At 60.8% G+C, this 22,600-nt stretch overlaps 1 protein-coding gene across 5 annotated transcripts; it reads right to left on the bottom strand.

Annotated features, from left to right (window-relative positions):
- Positions 1–993: 993 nt before the first annotated feature.
- On the bottom strand, positions 994–21,864 carry LOC118668866 (cytochrome P450 26B1). 5 transcript variants are annotated; one of them, XM_036334140.1, is made up of 7 exons: positions 21,593–21,864; positions 21,160–21,238; positions 16,055–16,279; positions 6,789–7,064; positions 6,453–6,608; positions 4,646–4,930; positions 994–4,260 (listed from the first exon to the last, which is right to left on the bottom strand). In XM_036334140.1, exons 1-7 carry the CDS (start codon positions 21,811–21,813, stop codon positions 3,868–3,870), a joined length of 1,635 nt encoding a protein of 544 aa, XP_036190033.1. In that variant the 5' UTR covers positions 21,814–21,864; the 3' UTR covers positions 994–3,867. The 5 variants fall into 5 exon arrangements, with proteins under 5 accessions (XP_036190033.1, XP_036190034.1, XP_036190038.1 ...); XM_036334141.1 differs by lacking the exons at positions 21,160–21,238; positions 21,593–21,864 and adding an exon at positions 19,711–20,966; XM_036334145.1 differs by lacking the exons at positions 21,160–21,238; positions 21,593–21,864 and adding an exon at positions 18,757–18,956.
- Positions 21,865–22,600: the final 736 nt, after the last annotated feature.

The following is a 22,600-nucleotide window of genomic DNA, read 5'->3' as shown; positions in this document are numbered from 1 at the left end:
GCCTCTGAGCCGAGATTGGGTCTGACAGACTGAACCGAAAAGACCTGTTGCAGCCCCAAGAAGGCCTTTCTCAGGCGAGCTTGGGGCCTTCCCTGAGCACAGCCTGGGTACGGCACCGGGCGTGGCAGGGGCCGGACCAGCCTGGGCACTGTGAGGCCTGGCCCCCCTGCTTCCTGGTGCAGTTCTGGGGTCTCGGCTCTGCCTCCTCACCCGTGGCCCCTCAATCCTGGGAGCCGCCCTGGACGTCCCTTGTCTCGGGGCTGGCGGTCGTGCCCTGGGCTGGTCTCGCCTTCCTCCTCTGTGACGGGTTGCTGAGCAGCCCTTCATAGTTGATAATCGGCAGAGAGCACCCGGTTTGCCACCGCATGGGCTTGGGGGCCCGTCGCCGGTGCCCACTCCCCACCACACTGCCCTTTAGCGTGCCGTTCTCAGGCACCCGGTCCTGAAAGGTCCCACAGTGAGGGGATCTGACCACCTGTTTAACCCCTTCCTCAAACGTATGTGACCGGGGTCCTATTTGCTCCAGGGAACAGCCTCTGAAACGTGCCTCGTGTGACACGAGGCTGGAGTCCGGGGACTGAATTCTGCTCAGTCCACCATGTGGCTGTGGGCATCCCTCTACACACGGCGGACGCTGAGGGCAGGCCCTGAGCACGCCGGGTTGCCATGTCTGGCATTGAGACGCCTGACCCCGGTGGTCATGGCCATACTTGGCGGGGGCGCTGGCTCCAGCTGCCTCCTCCCCCACCAGGCCTCCGGGGCCAGTGGCCGTCTAATTGCGTCTTCCCTGCCCCCGGGACCCTGCTTGTCGAAGGGCCCTGCCTCGGGCTGCTCTCCGCCTGCGCACAAGGAGTGGCAGGTGGGCCCACAGGGCAAATGCTTTCAGAAGAACCCCCTGCGGGCAGGTGGGATTGGGAGCTGCTGAAGGGAATGGGGGGGGGGGGGGTCCCTTTCAGTGAGGCCGAGAAGGCAGAGACCAGAGAGCCAAGCGAGGTGTGTCCCCACGGTTTATTACGGAAGCCTATAAAAGAGCCACATCGAGCACTTTCAAAATCACAAAATGCACCACATTCATTTTTTTTTTAATATGCAACACGGAATATTATATACAGATGAAGCCCACGTGACAGCAAAAACACTCACACGGCACCGGTTTCATCTCCAAACAAAACACACAAGTGCTTTTTCAATATTAAAACAACTGTGATAAAAACATATTAATATTTTGAACCATGTTTACAATAGAGAAAAATTCATATTTTACTAAATAACAAATATTTAACAGCAAAAACTTTATACTAAATATCTATTTTGAATTATAACAAAAATAGTACTTATAATAGTTTATAAAGACAGACACAAAATTATAACATTTATGAAAAAAAAAAGTTTTGTGTATAAAATAATATCATAGCGATCTGGGCAGGGTCAGGATGGTGCCCAGAACACAACACCAGCGCCCAACATCGAAAGTGCTTCAATCTGCAAGCCCGGGGCAGGAGAAGGGTTGTGGGGTTTTGTCTCTTTAACGTCAAGTTACGATCGTTAGGAATGGTAAGTGAGAAAACATCACCCATCTACGCTACGTCTAGAAAACCTACACACAGACACATGGACACCGATGGACGCACACAGGAGATGGATGGACGTCGACATGGGAACCCCTCGCTCAGCTGGTCAAGAGCTTTCTTCCTTCTCTGGTTACCTTTGAGACCCAGCAGGGCAAACGATCCTTCTTTCCTCCTCACAGGGACCCTCCTCAGCCTCCTCTCTGCCCCTCTCCAGCTGGTCACCCCACATGGAAGGTGCACTGAGGCCTTCCAGCGCCCTCCAGCCACCCACCCCCGCCAGGGCCATGCCCATGCCCATGCCCAGTGGATTCCCTGTCTGAAGCTGCACCCGTGCATCCCTAGCTATTCGATCGAGCACGACTGGGCCGGGGCAAGCTGGGTCGGCTTGAAGGGTTAACTTCCGGGGTTTTGTGGACGGCCAATTCTGGTGAACCAGGCAGCTATCCTACAAGTTCTGATGAGTCTTAACACATTTTTGCCTGCTTTTCAGAATGCAGAGAAATTGAGAGATTTGACTAAATTGTTTAAATGTCTATGTTTTGCCAATGATATCTGCTCCACGCTCTTTTTTAATAATGAAAAGGCAGAAACCAAATGAAGCAATTGAGGACAGGTGGTTCTGAGTGGGGTCCAGAGCGGAGTGCCATCTGTACCCTCAGCACCATCAGAGGCGGCCACTGAGTGGTCACAGCGGTTGCCTCTTGGACAGGCAAACGCATCGACGCCCGGCACCTTCCTCTGTGTGCTGGCTTTCTTGTAAAGAGGATTCATCGCTTTTATAGCATCAGAAGCCAACTGAGAAACATAGATAGCAAAGAAAAATCCACAACCAGACAAGATCGCTGAAGACTCATCAAAGGCCCCAAACCAGCCCAGGGGGTGTCCCAAATTGCCAACTCCAAATGCTGGTGGCAGCAGCTACCCCTCTTTCCCCCAGTCATCCCCCGACTGGCCCATTTCCAAGCAAATCACTTCTGACAACTCGCACATGCTCTCCTCAGCTCTCCCTGCAGCCTCCCCGCAGCCCCTTAGGACCGCTGAGGAAGGGCTGCCTTCTAGCTCACCTCCCCTGGCCTTCGTCTCGTCCCACACCCCTGAGCTGGGCTAAGCAGACAGTGGTATAGAGGTGGGAAGGGACTTCAAGGACACCTTTCCAAGGCCGAAGGGTGAAGGTTAAGGAAGGGACAATGGAGCCCCTCGCTCCCTGTCAGAGAAAGAACCCGTATCCTTCACCATACTCACCAGCCCAGTGGGGGCACCCGGGGGGACAGTGACTGTGTGGGAGATGGTGGCAGCCTCCAGGCCTCCATGCTGTGGACAGAGGTGGGGGTGGGGAGAAGCAGCGGGCCATTCCTCACCTTCAGCCGGGGGACAAAGGCAGAGGTGCTGGATTCACCCCAGAAGTGCAGTTGAGGTTGAGCCCACAGAAGGTCTGGAGCCTGGGGGAGCTTCTGAACCTCAGCCAGAGAGGCTGTCACTCGCAGAAGTCAGTCCCCGGGCAGCTGGGACGGAGGCTGGGGGTGGAGGAGGTGCAATTCCAGTCCCCAGTAACGCCAAGATTCGGTTAGATCAGTGAATAAATATGAGCCAAGGGCCTTGGGGGGCGGGGCGGGGGGGGCGGTAACAGGGGAGCAGGATGGGCTCAAGGCCACCCGGCCGGGAGGTGGGGATGTCATTGCTGTGTGCATGCCCAGGGCCACCAGAGAGGATGCTGGGAGGACAGGGCCTGGAGCTCTTTGCCCCAACTTCAGAGGAAAGAAAAAAGTAGCAGCAATAGGTAATTTCAAATGTCCAAACTGGCAAAGGGGGGGACTCTAGGCAAAGACCAGGAGGGGCAGGTGTCTGATTCTGAAGAGAGGCAGGAGGGGGCAGGGTGCTGAAGAGCCCAACTCTTCCTCCTGCCCACCCCCCCATGTCGACCACATGACCTCAAACCAATAGGGTCCAAACGAAATGGGCAGGGAGGGATCCATTGGGAACATGACAAGCAAATGCTGCAGCGTGAGCTGACTGCCATTTAACACTGTAACGGGCATGCGGAGCCCCCGCCATGCCCTGCCCCAGGAGCTAAGCTGGTGGGAACTGGAGAGAGACTGGGAGAAGCAGGAGCCAAAGAGCTGGGCCCTTTTGGCTTTGGGTAGGGCTTGCCAGGGAGAGAAAATGGGAGGGCCAGGTATGGGGGCCGCTCCCCTTCCCCAGATTGCAGCCCCCTCCCACACACAGGTTTGTATTCTTCCATCGCCCCCCCCCACCCCAGGGCTTGGCCAGGCTGAGGCAGGGGTGTGGCCAGGCCCCGTTAGACCGTGGCACTTAGCATGGCCTCCGTCTCGGGCAGGATCTTGTTCTGGTTCGAGTCCAGGCCAAAGAACTTGACACTGAGGCCGTCCACGGGGTGCAGGACAGGGACCAGGGTGATGCGGGGGAAGGTCCGGGTGGCCAGCTCAAAGCGGCTGGTGCTGGCCAGCTCCACCGCCAGCACCTTCAGGAACAGCTTGGCCAGGTGCTTGCCCAGGCAGGTCCGGACTCCGCCGCCGAAGGGGAGGTAATGGAAGCGGCCGTCCTTGTCTTCGCTGCGAGCCTGGCCAAAGCGGTCGGGGTCAAATACGTTCACGTCTTTGAACACAGGCGCCGTGTCGTGAGTATCCCGGATGCTGTACATGACGCTCCATCCTTTGGGGATCTGGAAACCCTGGAGGCAAGATGGGGGAGGGGGTGGAGGTGAGGCCAGCGGAGATCCGAGAGGGCCCGGACTCTCTGCCTGCCAGCCCCCCCTCCAGATGTTCCCAGAGACACCCTACTGCGATCCCCTGGCCTGGCCAGCACCCTCAGCATGTGAGTTGTCTCTTATTTATAGAGTGTCTACATGCAACGTCATATATGACAGCCAGGCTGGCTTCGTCTGACCCAGCATTTGGGTCAAGGTCTCTCCCATCAGATGGAAAGCTCCTTGGAAACAAGGGGTGTCTCCCCATCAGACTGAGGTACCCCGAGGAGGGGAGTCTGTTCTTTCCCATCAGCCCAAGGCAGTGCTCCCACCGGCCCCCTGAGGCCCACCCCCAGGGGCCCAGGCTCACGTCGAGCTCGAAGGTCTGCAGCACGGTGCGGTAGCCGCCGGAAATGGGCGTGAAGAGGCGCATGACCTCCTTGATGACGCAGTCCAGGTAGTGCAGGCCGCTGAGCGTGTCCAGGCGCAGTGTGCCCTCGCAGGCGCAGCCGCCGCTGTGCAGGAGGCCGTGGGCCCGCAGCTCCTCCCGCAGCTTCTCCAGCACCGCCGGGTGCTTCAGCAGCTGCATGATGAGCGAAGTGCTGGCGCTGGCGGTGGTGGCGTAGGCGGCAAAGATCAGCTCCAGGGTCCCGTCCTGCCTCGCAGAGAGGAGAGGCACCGTGAGGGATCCGTTCAGCCAGGCAGACCCAGCCCGGGGGAACCCCACTCTGCCAGGGTCCCCCGAGCCTCAGCGTCCTCTAGCTGGGTCCTGCCTGCTTCCTCCAAGCCTCATGTTGCTGGAGCATTTGGGCCCCGATGGACACAGGTCAGAGGGTCCGTGCCCTGATTCAGCAGGAGATACAACTGCTACCGCCCAGGGCAGGGGCGCTGGCTTGGCAGTCCCCCGGGTGGGGCCACTCTCACTCACTGCTGGATCCCGGGCCCTGAGCCCCAGCAGCCTGGTCCGTGCAGTGAGCTCACAGGAAAAAGAAAAATCCCCAGGAGCCAGGCACTTTGCAGGTGAGTGAGGTGGGGGCTCAGGGTCAAAACCCCAACCTTCCCATCCCCAGCTCCTTCCACTACCCCCAGGAGGGCATCAGCGACCGGGAGGCAGTCTGAGGCCAGGCCCACGAGGACCTGGGAGGGCACAGCAGTGCGGAGGCTGAGGGGACTCCTCTAGGGTATCCTGGGGAGCAGGACCCCTGGGCCCTGGGAGCCCCGTGGAAAGGGCCCAGCCGGTGGCCTCATTCCAAGCCCTGCATTTTACATATGTGGACGCCAGGCCCGGAGAGGGGCGTGAGGGGGCCTGGGCCCCTTGCTTGCCATCGCTCCACCTATGAAATGGGCAAGCTATTCGGCTTCTTCCTGGCTCACCAGGAGGAAAACTGAGGCTAGAAGAGGAGGACGCAAAGGCGGGGGTGGGAATCTGCAGCAAGTCTCCACCTGCTCCGGGCAAGTGTGTGGGGAGGCGGGGTCTACAGGAGGTGAACTAATGGGTCCCTTCTCAGGCAGAACACCCCCTAAGAAAGGCGGGCAGGAAGCCCTTCTCGGAGCCCTTATGTGGACCATCTCTTGCCGGCAGCCCAAGTGGGCTTCATCAGTGCCAAGCAGGCTGGCGTCAAAGGCCAACAACCAGAAAAGGCTGGTGGGATGGGAGGAGACACGAGTTAGTTCCAAATCTAAGGACTGGGCTGCCCGCAAGCAGGTGGCTTCCCCTTCTAGGTCTGAGTTCCCCTAGGTGACCTACCAGGGTTCTTGGGACCATTAAAATGCACTGAAATCTTAGAGACTCGGGGGAAGGGGAGGAGGTGGGCAAGCACCACTGACACTGAGTCCCTGCGGAGGGCGCTAAGGACCAATTTCTCACATCTCTTTCCAATGGTGGCTAGGACTGGGCGGGACGGAGAGCCGGGCCCCGTGTCATGGGGACACTTCACCAGCAGGACTGGGTGCACAGCGGTTTGCGGGCAGAGGAAAGGCAGCCCCGCCCATCACAGATGCTCCCTGTCCTCCCACCAGACCCTGTGCAGGGCGGGCAGGGACATGGTCTCCCTCCTGCTTTAGCGCCAGCCCAGTGCGGCGATGCCGCAGCAGCTGCTCAGAAACTGTCCCTGTGGAGGCCGGGGGCCGGCGCCACCCCCCATGGGCCCTGGTGCTGCCCGCGGGGAGGCCCCCACCTTCAGCTCCTGCATGGTCATCTCCTTCCCGTGCTCCTTGCTGCTCTCAATGAGGATGTCCAGCGCGTCCGAATAGTCCTTGCCCTGCGTGCACTGCAGCTTCTCCCGGATCGCCTTTTCCAGGCCCTTCTGTAGGGTCTGTCGTGCCTGAATGCCCTGGGGGGAGAAGGGGCCATCCTGTCACCCAAGGGGAAAGGCAGGGCCACCAAGGGCCTCCTCCAAGGCGGGGCGGGGTGGGGGGTTTCTATGAGAACGTCCCCTCTCCACAGAGACCACGGTGAAGGCTCCCCCGCCCTCCCACTGGCAGCCCCTCTGTCCGCGCGACTGGGTGCTCACCCGCCGGTAGCCACTGAAGGGCAAGTCGACAGGCAGGGAGAAGACGTTCTCCACAAACTGCTGGTAGACCTCAAAGAGGTGCCCGAGGTCCTCTTCGGGGATGCTGAAGCCCAGGAGGACGCGGATGGCCATGCGGAAGGTGAGCTTCTGGGCCTCCTGGTACACGTTGATGGCCTCGGGGTGGCTGCTCCAGGCGCGCAGCGTGTCCTGGATCACCAGCTGGATCTTGGGCAGGTAGCTCTCCAGAGCCTCGTGGCTGAAGATCTTGGAGAACACCTGGAGGGAGAGAGGTGGGCGGGCGCCCGGTCAGCTGGGCTCGGGCTGCCTTCGAGGCCCCCGGGGGCCTGGCTGGGGCACAGGTCCCCTGGCTGTGACTGGGGAAAACTCCAGGTCCTCACCCTGGCCACGTTCCACCTTCTGTCTCCTGGACCCAGTGCCCTCCCTGGCTCCCCTAGCCCAGCGGTCGGCAAACTCATCAGTCAACAGAGCCAAGTAGCAACAGTACAACGATTGAAATTTCTTTTGAGAGCCAAATTTTTTAAACTTAAACTATATAGGTAGGTACATTGTTAACTTAATTAGGGTACTCCTAAGGCTTAGGAAGAGCCACACTCAAGGAGCCAAAGAGCCGCATGTGGCTCGCAGGCCGCAGTTTGCTGACCACGGTCCTAGCCTGACGGGCCTGTGTCTTTATGGCGGGTGGCGGGGGCAGGACGGGATGAGAACATCATTCATCAGAATTTTTACTCGGAGACCTTCCACATCACTCCCAGGGTGACCTGCGCGCTCATCTTCTGTCTGGAGCTCAGAAAAGCTTGTGCTCCAAACAACGGCAAAGCCCTGGGGGCTGGGCAGCCCAACTGCCCACAGGCCTGTGGCTGATGCGGCCCTGCCAGCCACGGGGGCAACACAGAGAGGTCTGGGCAGGGCTGGAGGGGAGGCACTGGCCCATTCCGGAATCCCCGGGCCACAGGGCAGAAGTGCCCAGGAGTGGAACAAAGGTGAGCAGAATGGGCGAGGACGAGGTGGCTCTTCTGCTCCACTGACGGGAGAACAAGAGAGTCTGAGGCTAGACTGCAAGTAGGACTTCCTGAAGCCCAAATTTGCTCTCACTCCCTGGGAACCACGTACAAGGTGGAGATCCTAGAGCAGCGGTTCTCAACCTGTGGGTCGCGACCCCTTTAGGGGTCGAATGACCCTTTTACAGGGGTCATCTAAGACCATCGGAAAACACATATATAATTACATATTGTTTTTGTGATTAATCACTATGCTTTAATTATGTTCAATTTGTAACAATGAAAATACATCCTGCATATCAGATATTTACATTACGATTCATAACAGTAGCAAAATTACAGTTATGAAGTAGCAACGAAAGTAATTTTATGGTTGTGGGTTTTAAAGGGTCGCGGCATTAGGAAGGTTGAGAACCACTGTCCTAGAGGGTCTGTTAACAGCTGGGCCATCAAAAAGGTTTCAGTGTGACCAGGTTTGGAGGCAAGGCGGTGGGGGCTAGGCTTTCTACCCCAAAAGATCACAAAGGCTAACGGAAGCCCTTTCTCATTCCTGGCATCTTCCTGGTCCATGTTAAGTAGCCAATGAGACCCTGTTGCCACCCCCCCTGCTTTCAGTCCTCCCGATTCCTCAGCAACCCCTCCTGCCCCTCCTCACCCAGATGCCCCTGCTGCTGCCAAGGTGTATACGGGAGGGGAGAGAGGGAAGGATGTTAGTTTATTTACTGATGGCCTGTGGGTCTCACTTGTAACCGACACCCTCCACCCACCCCCCCACCCAGAGTCTGGAGCAGAAGGGGGGTGCCCTCCCGCCAGCACCAAGGGGAAGGTCATGGGGAAAGGAGGGGGAGGGGCAGCTCAGGGGAAGGAGGCAAATATTCCTCCAGCCCCCCCACCCTGCCCCATGCAAACCACACACACGCGCCCGCCCTCCCCTCCTGCCCCCCAAACACAACCACCGCACAAACTGTAAATGTGAGAATTTCCCCTGCAGTCAGCTCGAGGAGGAAAAGGTAACATTTTCCTGGCCTCGGCCCTGCATGGCTAATGGGAGGGCTGGTTTGCAGAAATAACAGTGCTGGCCCTTCAGTGGCCCAGCCAGGCGTTCACAATAGCACTTTCATTCCGAAATTCCCGGTGGGCAGAGGGAGGGAGGGAAGGAGGGGGGAGGCCGCTGGTGAGGGGCAGAGAAGCCGCCCTGTTTGGGGCTGCTCCTGCTAGGAAGGGACAGCTGAAAGGTAGAAGGGCGATGGGAGGTGGGCAAGGGCAACCCAGGCCTGGACGGGTCACACACACCTTGTCGAGTGTGGGGTCCCAGGAATTCCCAGGGGGGACTTCGGCTGCCAGCTCCCTTCACAGGGTTATGGATAAAGGCAGTGTTCTCTGTCTCAGCCTTCCACCCTGGCCTCCTTAGGATTCTAGGTTCAGCTCTTGGTCAAAAATCTTATGGGCTGGGAGTGGGGGCCCTGTCCCCAGACCCCAACGCTGGCCAATTAAGGGGCCTTACAGAACAGCAAGAAGCCCACAGGGTGAGCAGAGAGTGGCACATGGGAGCTGAGCGGGCTCACTGGGAAAGTGGAAAGATAACTGTGGCCACCAGGCCTCTGGGGAGGAGCAGGGGGGAGGCTGGAGGTGGGAACAAGCAAGGACAAAGAAGCCACACCTGGCCCAGAGTCGGCCAGCCCAGGGCCGCCTGAGGGGTGCTGACATGGAAAGCATGGAGGCCGGGGATGGCCAGGCCCCCCGGAGTGAGGGAGACCTGGGCTCCAAGGTGGGCATGTAGAGGGGCAGTAGGGCAGAGGCCACCAGAACTGGCAAAGTCAATGCCAGCTGGGCCCTAAGGGGCAGTGGGTGGCGGGAAAAGCCAGGCTGGGTGCCCAGAGGCCTGATTTTAACCCCAGATCATCCACCAACTTGCTGTGCGATCATGGCCAAGTCACCCCCCAGGCTCAGCGTCCTCATCTATAAAATGGCGAGGTTGAGCCTGGTGAACCCTTTTTTCCTTTCAATGTACACAGCACATACACCCCAGTAGCCATATGTCCCTAAGCAGATGCTATCCCCTCCAAGAAGCCCAGAATCTGGCACTGCACGAGTCCCCTGGTGCCTGCCAGGCCCCCACGCACACACCCTACAAGGGCTACGGTGGCCCAGGAGGGGCCACCTCGGGGTTACCAAAAGGGGAGCTCTGGGGGCCCCCAGTGCAACCTCTGGAGTGGCCAGGCTGGACCCACTGGCAAGCCCTGCCCTGCCCCAAAGGTTACATTCCCTGCGCCCTCTAGCGATGGCCGACTGAATAGCGCCTTCTGGAGCCTTGGGGAGGGCAGGGAGGACTCAGGGAGACCTGGGACTGAGCCCAGGGACTGAAAGGGCCCATGGTCCACACCTCAGGAAGCCCACAAACACCTTGAACTTGCATCCCCCACCCCCACCCCAGGCTGGGCTTCCAAAAGGAGAGCTGCAGCCAGGAGCAAGGCTCTTATCTTGGCCCAACAAGAAATCTAACTTCTGGAGTCTTTTTCACCTGGATGTGCCAGGACTCTCCTCAGAGCCCCCTGGGGTGGAGAAACTACCCAAATGAGAAGCCACGCAAAGGCAGTTTCCGGCACTCTGGGACCAAGGGGCTTTGCTTGCGAGTCCCCAAGGCCAGGCGCCTGCCTCTGGCCGGCTGTTCCATAGGCACTGGGCCTCCCAGGCCCCAGGAAAACTCCAGGGCCTCATCCCTGGGTCTGTGCCCAGGGTTAACAACGGGGCACTTCCCGCAGCAGGGGCAGCCCCCACCACACAGGCCAGGAGGAGGCGGAGGTGCTGGCCAGGGCAGAGGGAGGCTGCAGTGGGGCGGGCGGGGTCAGGACTGGGGCATGTGGGAAGGTGCCCAGTGGAGCCGCTCAGTGTGAAGAAAGGAAGGGCTCCCGGCCCCCAGAGCCGCCTTCCCTGACCACAACAGTAACAGCAGCCAGGGCGGCTTTGTCCCCCTCTGGGCTTCCCTTGGAATTCCCACCAGTGAGCCAAGAACGCTGGACAAAGGTCATCGGGAACCAGGCCTGGCCCCGCCAAGCCCCGCAGAGGGAGCAGCAGGTATGGACTCTCTACCAGGGTTAAAGCCAGGGAGGGCCAGGGCAGAGGGTGGGGGAGACCTGGGAACTCTCAGCCACGGGCTGGGCAGGCTGGGCTCCTGCCTTTAGGATGTGCTTGGAAACCCTGCCCCTGCCCCTGCCCCTGTTGGTTTCCCAACAACACTGCGGCTCAGGAGTCCACATCCCTGGTTCTCCTTCTCCCCTGGATGAGAGATGATGCCACAATGAGGTGGGGAGGGGAGGGAGGGGGGACCACCAAGGGGCTTGTCAAAGCTCAAATTCCCTATAATTGATTTTACAAATCCTTCCTCCTCCCGCCTCCCGCCTCTCACCCGGTGTCCCTGGGAGGGGAGTCACTCAGTGAACCCCCGGGGCCCTGCATACTGCTATGCCCAGACAGATAACCTCCCCCTTCTCTGCTGGCCGCTACGGATGGACAGACAGACTGAGATGGATGGGCAGCCTCCAGAGCTGGAAGAGCCAGAGAGGGAACCCACTCCCTGGGCCAGTGACTCAGACTGGGAGGAATGGAAGCGGCTGCCCGGGAGGGTGGGGGCAGAGGCAGGCCACCCTGCCAAGCCACCGGAGCCGTGGCCTTAGGAGTGGAAAGAATAACAGAGGGCACGCAGCCACCGGGGCAGCTGTCCGCACAGCACAGGGGTGACGCCAAGGTGTGTGCTTTATACTCGAGCAAGAGGGAGGACAAGAGAGGACGTCATCTTCCCAGCCGCCTGGCATTTCCACTGGGCCTGGACTGCACCCTGGCTGCCTCCTGCACCAGCCCCTACTCAGCCCCTCTGGTTGGGAGGGGCTGGCCTAGACCTCCTAGCCTGTGCGTGTCCCTCTGGGCTCCCAGCATCTGTAGAAACAGTGTACCTGTCCCCCATTTGCCTCCAGCTCTGATCACCGCCCCTCACTCTTCCACTCACCACAAGAGCACCCAGTGCGGGAGAGGAGGGCAGCACTTGGCAGAGCCACAGACACTGACAAGGTTTGCCCACCCACTCCTCTTCCAGCCATAGTGAAACCCCCCCGGAAAGCTGAGGCCCAAAGGGGAAGGGCCTCCCAAGGTCACGTCCAGGGCATGACTGGCCACACCCACCAGGGTCCCTGAACCCCCAGCCTGGTACCATTCCTAGCCCCATCAGCCCTCTACTCAACCCCAAGGCTCTGACAGAGCCCTGAGGGGGACCCCCCTCTCTGGCCCAAGTTTATTCTAAGGGCAAGGCCAGCTGTCCGGGCTACTCTGTTTTGCCCTCAGTATTTCTCAGCCCTGGAGACACGGTCCCAATCCCTGCCCTTCTGCCTGGGAACCTGGAATGGATACATCAGTGGCATAAGGGGTTCAGGGCTAAGCACCCACCGCCTCCCCACCAAGGCCACACTTGTCTCCCAAGGCTGAAGAGTGAACAAGCACATCAGCATCACAAGCACAGACCCCTCCCCATCCTGGGAGGAGGACACAGAACAGAGGGAAAAGGGAGGGTGTGGCCCCCAGCTCCAGCCAACCCACCCTCCCACTGTTTGGCACAAGGGCATGGAGAGGGAGGCACTGCTCTCAGGCGCCCTGGAGGCTGGCTGTGGGCTCCTCCCCCACTGACCTTCAGAGACATCCGTTCCTGCCACCTGCCCCCTCCATCGCCCCTGTGCCCACCAGCTGGTGCTACAGTGACTTTTGGGTGAAGGACTTCAGCTGGTGGGACAAAGGTCTATGCCAGGAGGCCCTCCCAATAATAGAGGTGCCTGCCTCCCTCCTTCCCGTTCAAAGCAGGTGGGAACTTCTGCTCTGAGCTGAGCCTCATGGAAATGACTTCGAAGTCATTGGTCCAAGGCCACCAAGAGATAGGCCTGGCTGGCCTCCCCCCAGGACCCTGCAACCATGGCCCTTCTGGCTCTGCCTGCCTGCGGAAGCACCTCCTGGCTGCTCCATCCCCACATAAATGCACAGGGTTTCTGAGAGGAGTACAGTGACCCTGAGCCTAAGCTCCACTCCCGCCCAGGATGGGGCCTAAAGGGTTAGTGAGAGTCCCTCCCTCCAAAGCCTGGGGAGCCCTTGCCCCACCTCAGCCTCTGCCACAGAAGTCCTTGTAGCCAGGGATCTGGGAAGGAGAAGCAAGAAGACTACTCCTGGGCCTCCCCAGTCCAGGGGTCCCAGGCCAAGTGCATCTCTAAGTTCTGGGAAGACCATTGTCTGAGGTGCCCGGAAGCTTCTGGCCCCTTGGTGCAGAAACCCAGCCCTATCTCTGGAAGAGGAAATGTCTGACCATTCCACCCCCACCCCCAATCATTCCTACCAGACTCGACCCACCCTTCCAGGACAAACCCCAGCCTCTCTGCACACAAAAGAGGGGGGGGGGGGGCGCCTCCTCCGTCAATCAGGGGCACTCCAGGTGGGGGAAGTGTAGCAGAGGAGGAGGGACAGAGTTTGGTGGTGGCTGTAGGGACACAGGCCCGGCTTTCAGAGAGGACTATTTTAGACTGGGAAAGACTTTTTGAACTTTTCTCCCTGGCAACCCCTCCCTTCTTGGCCCTAGACAACCAGGGCAGCCGGGGCTAACACCTGGACTCGGTGATGGCCGTGAGGAGTCCCTTCCCAGAACATCTGGTCAGGCCTCCCAGAGGAGGAGTGGGTCACCGGCCCCAGTGGAAACAGTGACGCTCCTACTTACCCCGCCAGCTGGGCCCCAGAACACCTGGGCCTCGCTTCCTGCGAATGCATCCTAAGCAGGCCTGGGCCCAGCCCAGCAGCCCCCTCTCCAGGCACGTCCCTGACTGCAGCGTGAGCTGGAGAAGGCAGTGAGTGGCACCCGGCAGCCCCGCCCTGGCTGCACTGGGCCCACTGGGTGTTGGGTCCAGCAGATTGGCCATTCTCTCCAGGACCAACATGTGCCCCTGAGTATCCCCCTCTCATCCCTCCAGCTACACTCCGCTCTTTTCGGGCAAGGACCAGGTTTCCTGCTTTATGTCTGTATCTAACCCAAGCCTTCTATTTAGTTCAGGAACACCAAATAGAGAGATTTTCCACACACTTACTGTAGACCATGTGTACACATGTCACACAGCAAGAACACAATTAGTACACACAAAGGGGGGGGGGCTGCATTGGTTCCCAAGCCTGTGTCAGGATGAACCTCATTATGGCTGCTCCCCATGCCCAGGGAGCTAGAGGGCAAGGCAAGCGTATGCCCCGTGTAGGCCCCATAGGGGTCCTCAGTTTTTGCTCCCAGCTCTGTCCCACCACAGCCTCTCTCCCCCTTCCCTGTGTATCCCTCTGACATTGGTCATCTACACCATCTCGCTCCTCCTCCACTCCTCCCAAATCAACAACAGGAGCCCAAAACCGTGGGGCTTTCCAGGCAGGCCCTCCCCACCTGGAGGCCCAAGGCCAAGTCAGGCAGAGGGTGGCTGGTTCCACAAGGCAACAGCCTCACCCAGAAGCTCTCTGAATGCCCAGGGGCTCACACTCAGGTCTTGACCAAGCCTTCTTCTTCCCAGGATCCCTTCCCATCCCCACCCTCCAGCGTCTGCCAGCCCCAGGTGGGCAGGGCTGAGTAGGGCTCTGCCTGGTAGCCCGGAAGGAAACACCTCTTCCCATGGAGGAATGTTCAGGACTCCACCTGCCTTTGCTATGTCTCCTGGACTGAAGTCTCTCAAACTCTCTGAGTCTCAGTGTTCCCCCCTGTGAAGGGGAAAATAATTACTTTCTTGTCAAAGACTCTATAAAGATAAAAGGAGAAGCAATCGAGTTCTTTGGAGCTGGGTTTCTGAGCCTCAGCTTCCCTCCACATTCTTCGAGATGAGCTTTTGGTGAAGCCACAAACACTAAGGGGAAAAAAGTGCCCAAGATATTGGAAAAGCCCCCATTCCTGAGCCTCCAGCCCCCTCCCAGCAACTCCCCAGAACACCTTCCCTCCAATGTGACCAGGGCCCTGTTAGCGGCTTCCTGCTCTAAGGAGGCCATAGGAGAGAAGACTTCGGGAGCCCCTTTCCTGTCCTGAAATACATGTTTTATGGGAGGAGAGGCGTTGGTGGTGAGCGCAGACCAGCCCACTCCACGCGGGTTTTCCTCCTTTGGTCTGCTACGGAGAACTACTCTTCACAGGCCTTTCCGAAGACATCAAATACTGTAAGACGAATTCCTACGTTCCCTGAGACCACTTCACACGCAGACTTCCGGCGAGGGGGGCTGCCCACAGTCGCCCCCTCCCCTCTGCCACTCTATCCAGAGATCAGAGGCTGCCAGTCGGTTTCCTTCAGGTTTCAAACCTGAGTACTCTGACCCAATGGGGGGGGGTGGGGGGAAGAAAGGAGGAGAGGTCGTGCAGTCTCCCCCACCCGCTTCTGGACGCCCTAAGCCCGCAAGCCCGCTCCCCGCCCGCCGGCGGCTCAGCTTTCGGGTTACTGCAGTTCAAACAGCACGTGCCGCCCGCGCTCCGAGCCGCGGCGGCTGCAGCGGCGGCGGTTCCGCCCCGGGAGGGGGCGGGGAGGCTCGCTCGCGGCGCGCTGGCTCTCCTCCTTCGCGCCTCTTGCAGGCGCTCGGGAAATCCACAGGATAAACACCCACTTTCTCTTCCCCTTTATGGGAGGGGGTAGGTGCGCTCTGATCCCCCGCCGCGCCTCCGCTGCTCTCCCATCCGCCTCGTCCCGCCCCCACTGTCCAGGCCCGCGCGCGTCGTGGCCCCAATTTCACCTCGCCGCTCCCAGACAGAGCCCTGGAACCGCTGCGCCCAAGGTGCCCCCAGCCCCCGCGCCTGCTGGCGTCGCTATGAAAGCAACCTGTGGCAGGCAGGCTAGGTTTGATTTTAGAATGACCCGTCGGAATTCACGGGGGAACCATGGCAAGAAGGGGAAACCCAGCCATCGTCTACCCCTTTCTTCTTCCAGTTTTGGGGAGCACCGTGAGGATTGGCGTTAGAGGCCTCAATCCCCTCACGTCCAAGCTCTGTCCAAACCACCCCTCAAAAAGCCACCCGCTGGACCAACAGTGGGCCAGCAAGAGGGCCGACCCGGCGGAGGCCTGTGCAGGCCCTCGCTCCGCAGCGCAGCAGAGAACCCCAGGAGGGCGTGCCAGCCGGGCACAGACGAGGTGGAGATGTCCCCAGGGCACCGGGAACGCCTTACCCCAGGAGGGGTGCGCGGGAGAAGAGGGTCAGCAGGGTTGCAGGGCTCTTACCTTGCGCTTGTTGCGGTGGATGTCGCCAATGGAGTTGGCCACCGTGTTCGGGCCCAGAAGCATGCGCGTGCTGCGCGGCCACTCGGTGCTCACCAGGTGGTGCTCCCCCATGAGGATCTTGCGCACGTTCTCCGCGCCCGTCACGCGGATCAGCGGCCGCCCCAGCAAGTGCGTCTTGAACACGTTGCCGTACTTCTCCCTCCGCGAGGACTGGAAGCCGGAACCCTGCGGGAGCCACCATGGAGACCTCTCTGAGGGCGCCCTTCTCCCGAGGAGCACCAGAGGCCCAGCTTCCAGGGCCCGCGGGGTGGGGGTGGGAATGGGGGTGGGAGGGCCACCATTCAAGGCACCAGTACCCTGACCGCCCCCCCCCCCGCAATACACAGCACGCGCGTCGGTTTTATTTTTCATAGCAAGCACAGGAACTGGGAAGTAGGGCCCAGAGGATAATAAATAATGCGAGGAGGCGGGAGGCCCAGGGGCACCCCACGAAAGCTGTTTTTCACTAACGACTGTCGGGAGGGAAAAGGCATCCCGGACGGCAGCACCCGAAGCTCGAGCCGCCGTCACCCTTCCTACCACCCCCAACTCCTCCGCCTCCTCGTGGAATAAATATTTCCAGGCGCCCGGCCACGGGCTGGCGAGACCCCGCGGAGTGGCCGCAGGCCAAAGATTATTTATAGCGGCGAGCGGTCCGTGCCCCGAGGCCGTCTCCGCCGCGGGGGGCGGGATTTCCGCGGCTCTCGGGTGTGGACCGCGAGGGGACCCGGTGGCCCTTTGCGGGCCCTGCGGGGTCCGTGCGCGATCCGAGAGCGAGATGTCCCTGGTGCCATGTGCCCTGGAAACAACTGCAAAGGGCTTTCGTCGGCGCCCTGTAGTTGGGGACGGGAGCGGGAGGAAGGCGCGTCCCGCGGGGCTGGGCGGGGCGGGGCGGGGCGGGCGGGCGGCCCGCGCAGGTAATTGGATCCCCCGCAGCGGCCGCCGCGGCGCGGGCGGAAGAGAGCCAGGCCCGAGCCCCGCCGCACTCGGAGGAGCCGGTGGGGCCGGCCCCCGGAGGGTACCGGAAACCAAGGGGACCTCCGAGAGGCGGGGGCGGGGGCGTCCGCTCACCTTTGACGTAGGCACTTGCTACCCCACCCCACGTTAACCCCTCTCCTGCCCAGGCCGCGCTGGGCGACCAGGGGAGGGGCGTCACCTGTCCCGCCGCCCGGCCTTCCAGCCCACAACAGCGAGAGGCGGGCTGCAGGCTCCCGGGGCAGGCACGCCCGAAGGGACCACTTGGCTCCCCCTGTTCCCGGGTGGGTCCCCCCTGCTCCCTTTCCTCTCTTCCACGGAAAAGTGCTCTCCAGCTAGAGGTGCACACACCCCAGCACCGCCGAAAAGTGACTCTGCAGAACCCGGAGCCCTAATCACTTTTCCACATGCGCCTCCGGCCCGGCGCGCGACAGGGAGCGAGTCTGCAGCTCCCGCGCCTCCGGCAGGGGGGCTGGGCCGCGGGGACGCCGCCCCACTCCCGGTCGGCGGGTCGGGGAGAACAGCCCCCACCCGGCCGCCGACCTAGACGGCGCCTACGCCTTTAAGAGAAATCTAGGCGAGGGTGGAGGTGCGACCAAGCGGGGGTGAAGAGCGGGGTTCCCTCCCTCCGTCTGCTATACCGTCTCGCTCACTCCGTCTGACTCTCCGTCTCTCCTCTCCTTCTTTCCCTGTTTTTCTTTTCTTTCGACACAAAAGTCGGGCTGTGAATTTTCCGAGGTCGCCGCCGCCTCTCTCCCGCCACCCCCCCTCCCCGCCCCCCAGCCTCTGATCTGCCTAACTATAATTAAAGTGCGTTTTTTGTGGCATTAATAAAGAGTTATTTGTCCGCCGTTTCCACGGTCTTCACAAAGAGGACTTTCATAGGGGCGGCCGCTCGGGCCGCGAGTCCAATTTATACAAAAATGTTGTATTTTTAGCCCTGGGCTCTGTTTAGATGGCGCACGGTGGAAACGGAGAGCCCTTGGAGGTCCCCCCGTAAAATCTGATAAATGACTCCGAAAAAATAAAGCTGGGATTCAGAAGGCTCCCGTTAACCCCTTCAGCACCCCTCTGCGCGCACCCTCCCCCCACCCCCCTCCCACCGCGGAGTCTAGGACCCCAAGGGCAACTGGATGGGGAGGCGCAGGCCTGCGTCCTCCTCCCCATCTTCTGCGCTTGGTTGGACCCTGAGCCCCTAGGGCCCTTGTGGGATTCTGAGGAAAGGTCAGGGGGACATGGGGGGGCAGGGAAAGGTCAGGAAACGGGGGTGGGGGTGGTGACAGACCGCGGATTCCGCAGATTGGCTCTAACGAGGCAGGAGCTTATGCCCAAGTGAGTTATTTTATTTCCTAAATTCTCGGCCAAAAGCCTAGACCACCGCTGCAGTTAACCCTTTAAAAAGCGTGGTGGCTCGGGATATGCTCTGGGGATTTCTTTATGGGAGGGGAGGAGGTAGTCTCATTGGTTAAAGTGAACCCCACCAGTTGCACGAACCATCCCCCAAAGAAAAGGGAAGATTCTGGAACTTGGGGAAGACCACAGCATCCCTCTCCCCGCGCCAGGTCCGCTGACACTTGGCGCCCAGCGGGATGTAAGTGTGTGCGAGCAAATTGCACGCGTCTGTTACTTTCAAGCCAAGCTTTCTCACTTCTAACTCCACAGGTCCCTGCGTCCACCTCCCACCTCACCTCTCCCGGCCGTGGTTGTCCGTTTCAGGACGTCCATCCTTCTCCTCCCCTCATCAGCATCAGCCTGACAAGCACTCGTGCGTGTGCGCACACCACACACCTCCTGCGGTAAACCTGGAGACGGCGTGTCCACCCCCGCCCCCAAGAAAAAGACCTGGTGTGTATCAAATTGCAAAAGCGATTGTCTAGCACTTGACGAGTTTAACTCCAGGTGAATCTCCCCATTACCTACCTGGCTCCGGTTCCCGACGCGCACCCCATTATCACCAGCAGTGCTGGGTTGTGCGGCATCCGACAACAAGCACACATGCACTCCATGGATCGCTCACACACCTCTCCCCAGTCTCACTCCCCCGCTGCACCGTCCTCACCCAATAAGTAAACAGACCCTTTTCCCCGAAAGCAGAGAAACCTCGGGTCTCAGGCTTCTCATTTTCCTTGGGTTACTTCCTTCCTCTCCCACCACAAAACACACATTTTCTCGGACCGTGACCCAGCGGAGTTGTACCTGGAGCAGCCAGCGAGGGGGCAGGAGCAAGTCCGGGTCTTTAATAGGCAGTTCTGACTGCCTCTGCCCCCCTCCCTCTCCTCCCCGACTCAATTTTCGGGTTCCAACGGCACCGCCAAAACCCAGGAAGCTTACGGTGACTGGGGCCTCGAGGGCCAAGGGGAGGCGAAAGCGGACGCCCCGTGCACCTCTGCCGCATAGCCTGCCACTGCGGGGATCTGTCTGGGGATCCTTCTCGGGCCCCGGGACCTCTCGGATCAGCTCCCTAAACCTGCGCGCCCTGCGCCAGGGGGCTCCGAACCACGCCGCGGGGAGATCGGAGGGAAGGGGCGTGGCGGGACCAGCGCCTCCGGGCTCCCGGCGCCCCCTGGCCGGCCCGCGGCACCAGCGGCCCCGCGCTCGCCGCTAGCGGACCCCGGAGAGCCACGGAGCGAGCGCGCCCTTACCTGTAGCAGCCAGTGGCCGGTCTCTCCGATGAGCGGGAAGCCCATGGAGCCCTTGGGGATGGGCAGCTTGCAGCTCTTGTCGCGGGTGGCCGCCCAGCGCAGCTGCCACAGCTGCTGCGACACGGCCAGCAGCAGCGTCACCGACACCAAGCACGCGGCGAGGGTGGCCAGCGCGGACACCAGCTCCAAGCCCTCAAAGAGCATGTTGGCGGCCGCTCGGGGGATTGGCTGTGCCGGCCGCGGCGGGGGAGGGGAGGGCCGGACGGCGAGGGACTGGAGCGGCGGGGGAGGGGGGACTGCGGCCGAGGGTCCTGGCACCTCCAGCCGAAACAGAGAAGGAGGAAGGGGCCGAGGGAAGGGGAGAGGGGAGTGGAAGCTTCGAGGGGAGAGCGGGAGGGGAAAAAAAAATGCCTGGAAGAGAGAGAGAGGAGACACGAGGCGACTCGGAGTGTAACTTTGTTTGTTTGTTTGTTTGTTTGTTCCCTTATAGCGGACTTAGGGGCAGCTCGAGGGGTGGTGAGATGAAGCCGTGAATCAAGCTGGTGGGTTAGCTCTCCCCGCAACCATCACACTCGGAAAACTTTGAAAAACTTTGTCCAGCGGGAACCTCTCTTGAAACCCCTTCCCCTGCTCAGAAAAAAAAAGGGGGGGGGAGGGGGAGAGAGAGAAAATGCGATCGATTGGTCGAAAGTTTCCCCCTCAAATTCCTAGGTGGAAAAAAAAAGGGAAAAAATCCTGAATCCAAAAATTCCAACGAACCCAGAAACTTTGGGGGCAAGGGGAGAGGCTCCCCAGCGGAGGCGAGTGGAGAGGCCGGAGCCCAGCGTCCCTGGGCTGCCCCAGGCGGCGCGCCTTGGCTGCACCCCCGAAGCGGGCGCGGCGGGCGAGGCGGCGCGGCGGCCGGAGCGCGGGTGCGGAGCCGGCGGACCTCGGCCGGGATGGGACGCAGCCGGCGACAGAGCCCCGGGCGAGCGCTGGGGCGGCGGCAGCGGCGGCGGTGGCGGGCGGGAGGGGTGAGGCGGGGTGGAGTTGGGGGAGGAGGTGAAAACCCGAGCTGGGCTATTGTATCAATTAAGAAAAGGCAGTCCGTCCCGGGACGCAGGCTCTCGGCTCTGGAGTTGCTGCTGGGGAAAGAAAGAGGGGGGAAAAAGAAAAGGAAGGCAAAAAAAAGAATGAAAGAGGGGGAAAGCAGGAGGCAGGATTTCAGGGCTGGTGGTTTTAAAAGCTTCTCTCAATGTGAATTTGAGTCCAAAGCCAGGCGATGCGTGTGTTTATATAGAGGCGGGAGGCTGCGCCGTGGGCGCTCCGCCAGCCCCCCCCCCCTCCCCGGCGCGCTCACAAAGCCGGAGGCGTGGTGAGAGGCCGGCGGCCCGAGCGTGTGAGCGCCCGCCGCCGCCCGCCCCGCCCCGGCCGCCCGCCGCCCGCGCCCGCCGCCCGCCCGGGACCCACTTGTAGCCGCCGCAGGATCAAACTCAGTTCACCTCTCGCCTCCTCTTCCTTCTCTCTGGCGTCTCGCTGATCCCAGCACCTACAGACGGACGAGATGAGACACACACACACACACACACACACACACACACACACACACACGGTGCGCACTCGCACGGTGCCTGCTTGGCTGCTAGGCTACTTCCCTCCCTCTTTCCCTCCCTCCGGTGTCCCTGGCCCCCTCCTCCCTCCCTGGGCAGTCCCGCAAGGCCCGTCGCCCCAGCAGCTGAGGGCTCGGCCGGACCACCCCTCCACTGAGGGGCCCCAGAAAACCCTGAACCTGTGCGCAGGGTCCCGAGCTGCTATCCCGCGGAACCCCGCCGGCTACATCCCTGGTCCGTACACCCCCAACCCTCCGATGACCAGGTCTCCCCCCACCCCATAGGTCTCTTACCCTACGGGACCCCGACGTTCCCCTTTCCCCATCCGCGTCCCGGGCCGCCGACACTGCAGCCCCTCCGCCGGGACACTCCGACACCCTCTAACTTTGAAGTCCCCTCCGCCCCCCGCAGCGTCGGAGGAGCCCGGTTGCTGGTCCCGGTGAGTGTCCCACGCCGGGACAAATGCGGTGGCCCCGGCCTCTGGAGGCGGGAGGAGTCGGATACAGACGTTCATTGATACAAATGGGTAAATAAACACGCCAGGGGAACGCGGCACCTTCTCCTCGCCGGCCTCAGAGGGCCCGGCGCGCCTGCCTGTGCGAGGTGTGCGTGTGGCCCCGGGACGCACGTGTGTGTGTGTGTGTGTGTGTGTGTGTGTACAGGCGCGTGCGCGCGCGCGCGTGTGCCCCTGAGTCGGGGAGCTGTGGTGTGCCTCAGGGTCTGCGTGCTCTCTGCGGTATGTGTGTCTGTGCATCCTTGCATCCGTCTGTCATCTGGCCTCTCCTCCAGCGTGTCTAGGACACATGGAGCGGTGCGTGCCAACCCGGCCATCATCTAGCTCGTATGCCTGGCTCGCCCTCTCCCGTGCGTCCTACTTCCCCAGCCCCCTAGTCTCTGTCTGTCACTTTTGCACTCCCAGAGCCGAGGACTTGCTATCCCTCCTTCAGTTTAGAACGGTGTGGATGTAAAGGAAACTAGACTCCCCTTTGGAAACCTCCCATGCCCCCAATACGAGTTCGGTTTTCGACTTCACTGGGAGAGGACGTGTGCGAGCCTCTCAGGTGCGAGCCTGTGTGCTGTCCCTCTCTGTGTGAGCGCTTCCGAAGCTGCCGCGGATGGGCGCAGATTTTAAAGCTGCTCACTGGCTTCTAGCGCTGGGTCATCGCGACTCTCACTCTCTGCCCTGGAACCCCACCTGGTGGACAGTTATAGTACAACAGATGCAGAGGGAAGCTATTCCTGCTCCCCTTCCCTCTGTCTCCTCTCATGTGGGAGATTGCCCCTAGAGGGCCTGCTTGTAG

The sequence above is a fragment of the Myotis myotis genome, unplaced genomic scaffold (assembly GCF_014108235.1).
Source record: "Myotis myotis isolate mMyoMyo1 unplaced genomic scaffold, mMyoMyo1.p scaffold_m19_p_14, whole genome shotgun sequence".
Lineage (NCBI taxonomy): Eukaryota > Metazoa > Chordata > Mammalia > Chiroptera > Vespertilionidae > Myotis > Myotis myotis.
This window is presented reverse-complemented; position numbering and strand designations above follow the sequence as displayed.

Excerpts from the sequence above, each read along its gene's own strand:
- LOC118668866 (XM_036334140.1), bottom strand. The coding sequence starts at position 21,813 with ATGAACGTCTGTATCCGACTCCTCCCGCCTCCAGAGGCCGGGGCCACC. Across the intron at positions 21,239-21,592 it reads GAACGTCGGGGTCCCGTAGG|GTGCTGGGATCAGCGAGACG; the intron begins GTAAGAGACCTA and ends GTCCGTCTGTAG. Across the intron at positions 16,280-21,159 it reads TGATCCTGCGGCGGCTACAA|GGTTCCGGCTTCCAGTCCTC; the intron begins GTGGGTCCCGGG and ends TGGCTCCCGCAG.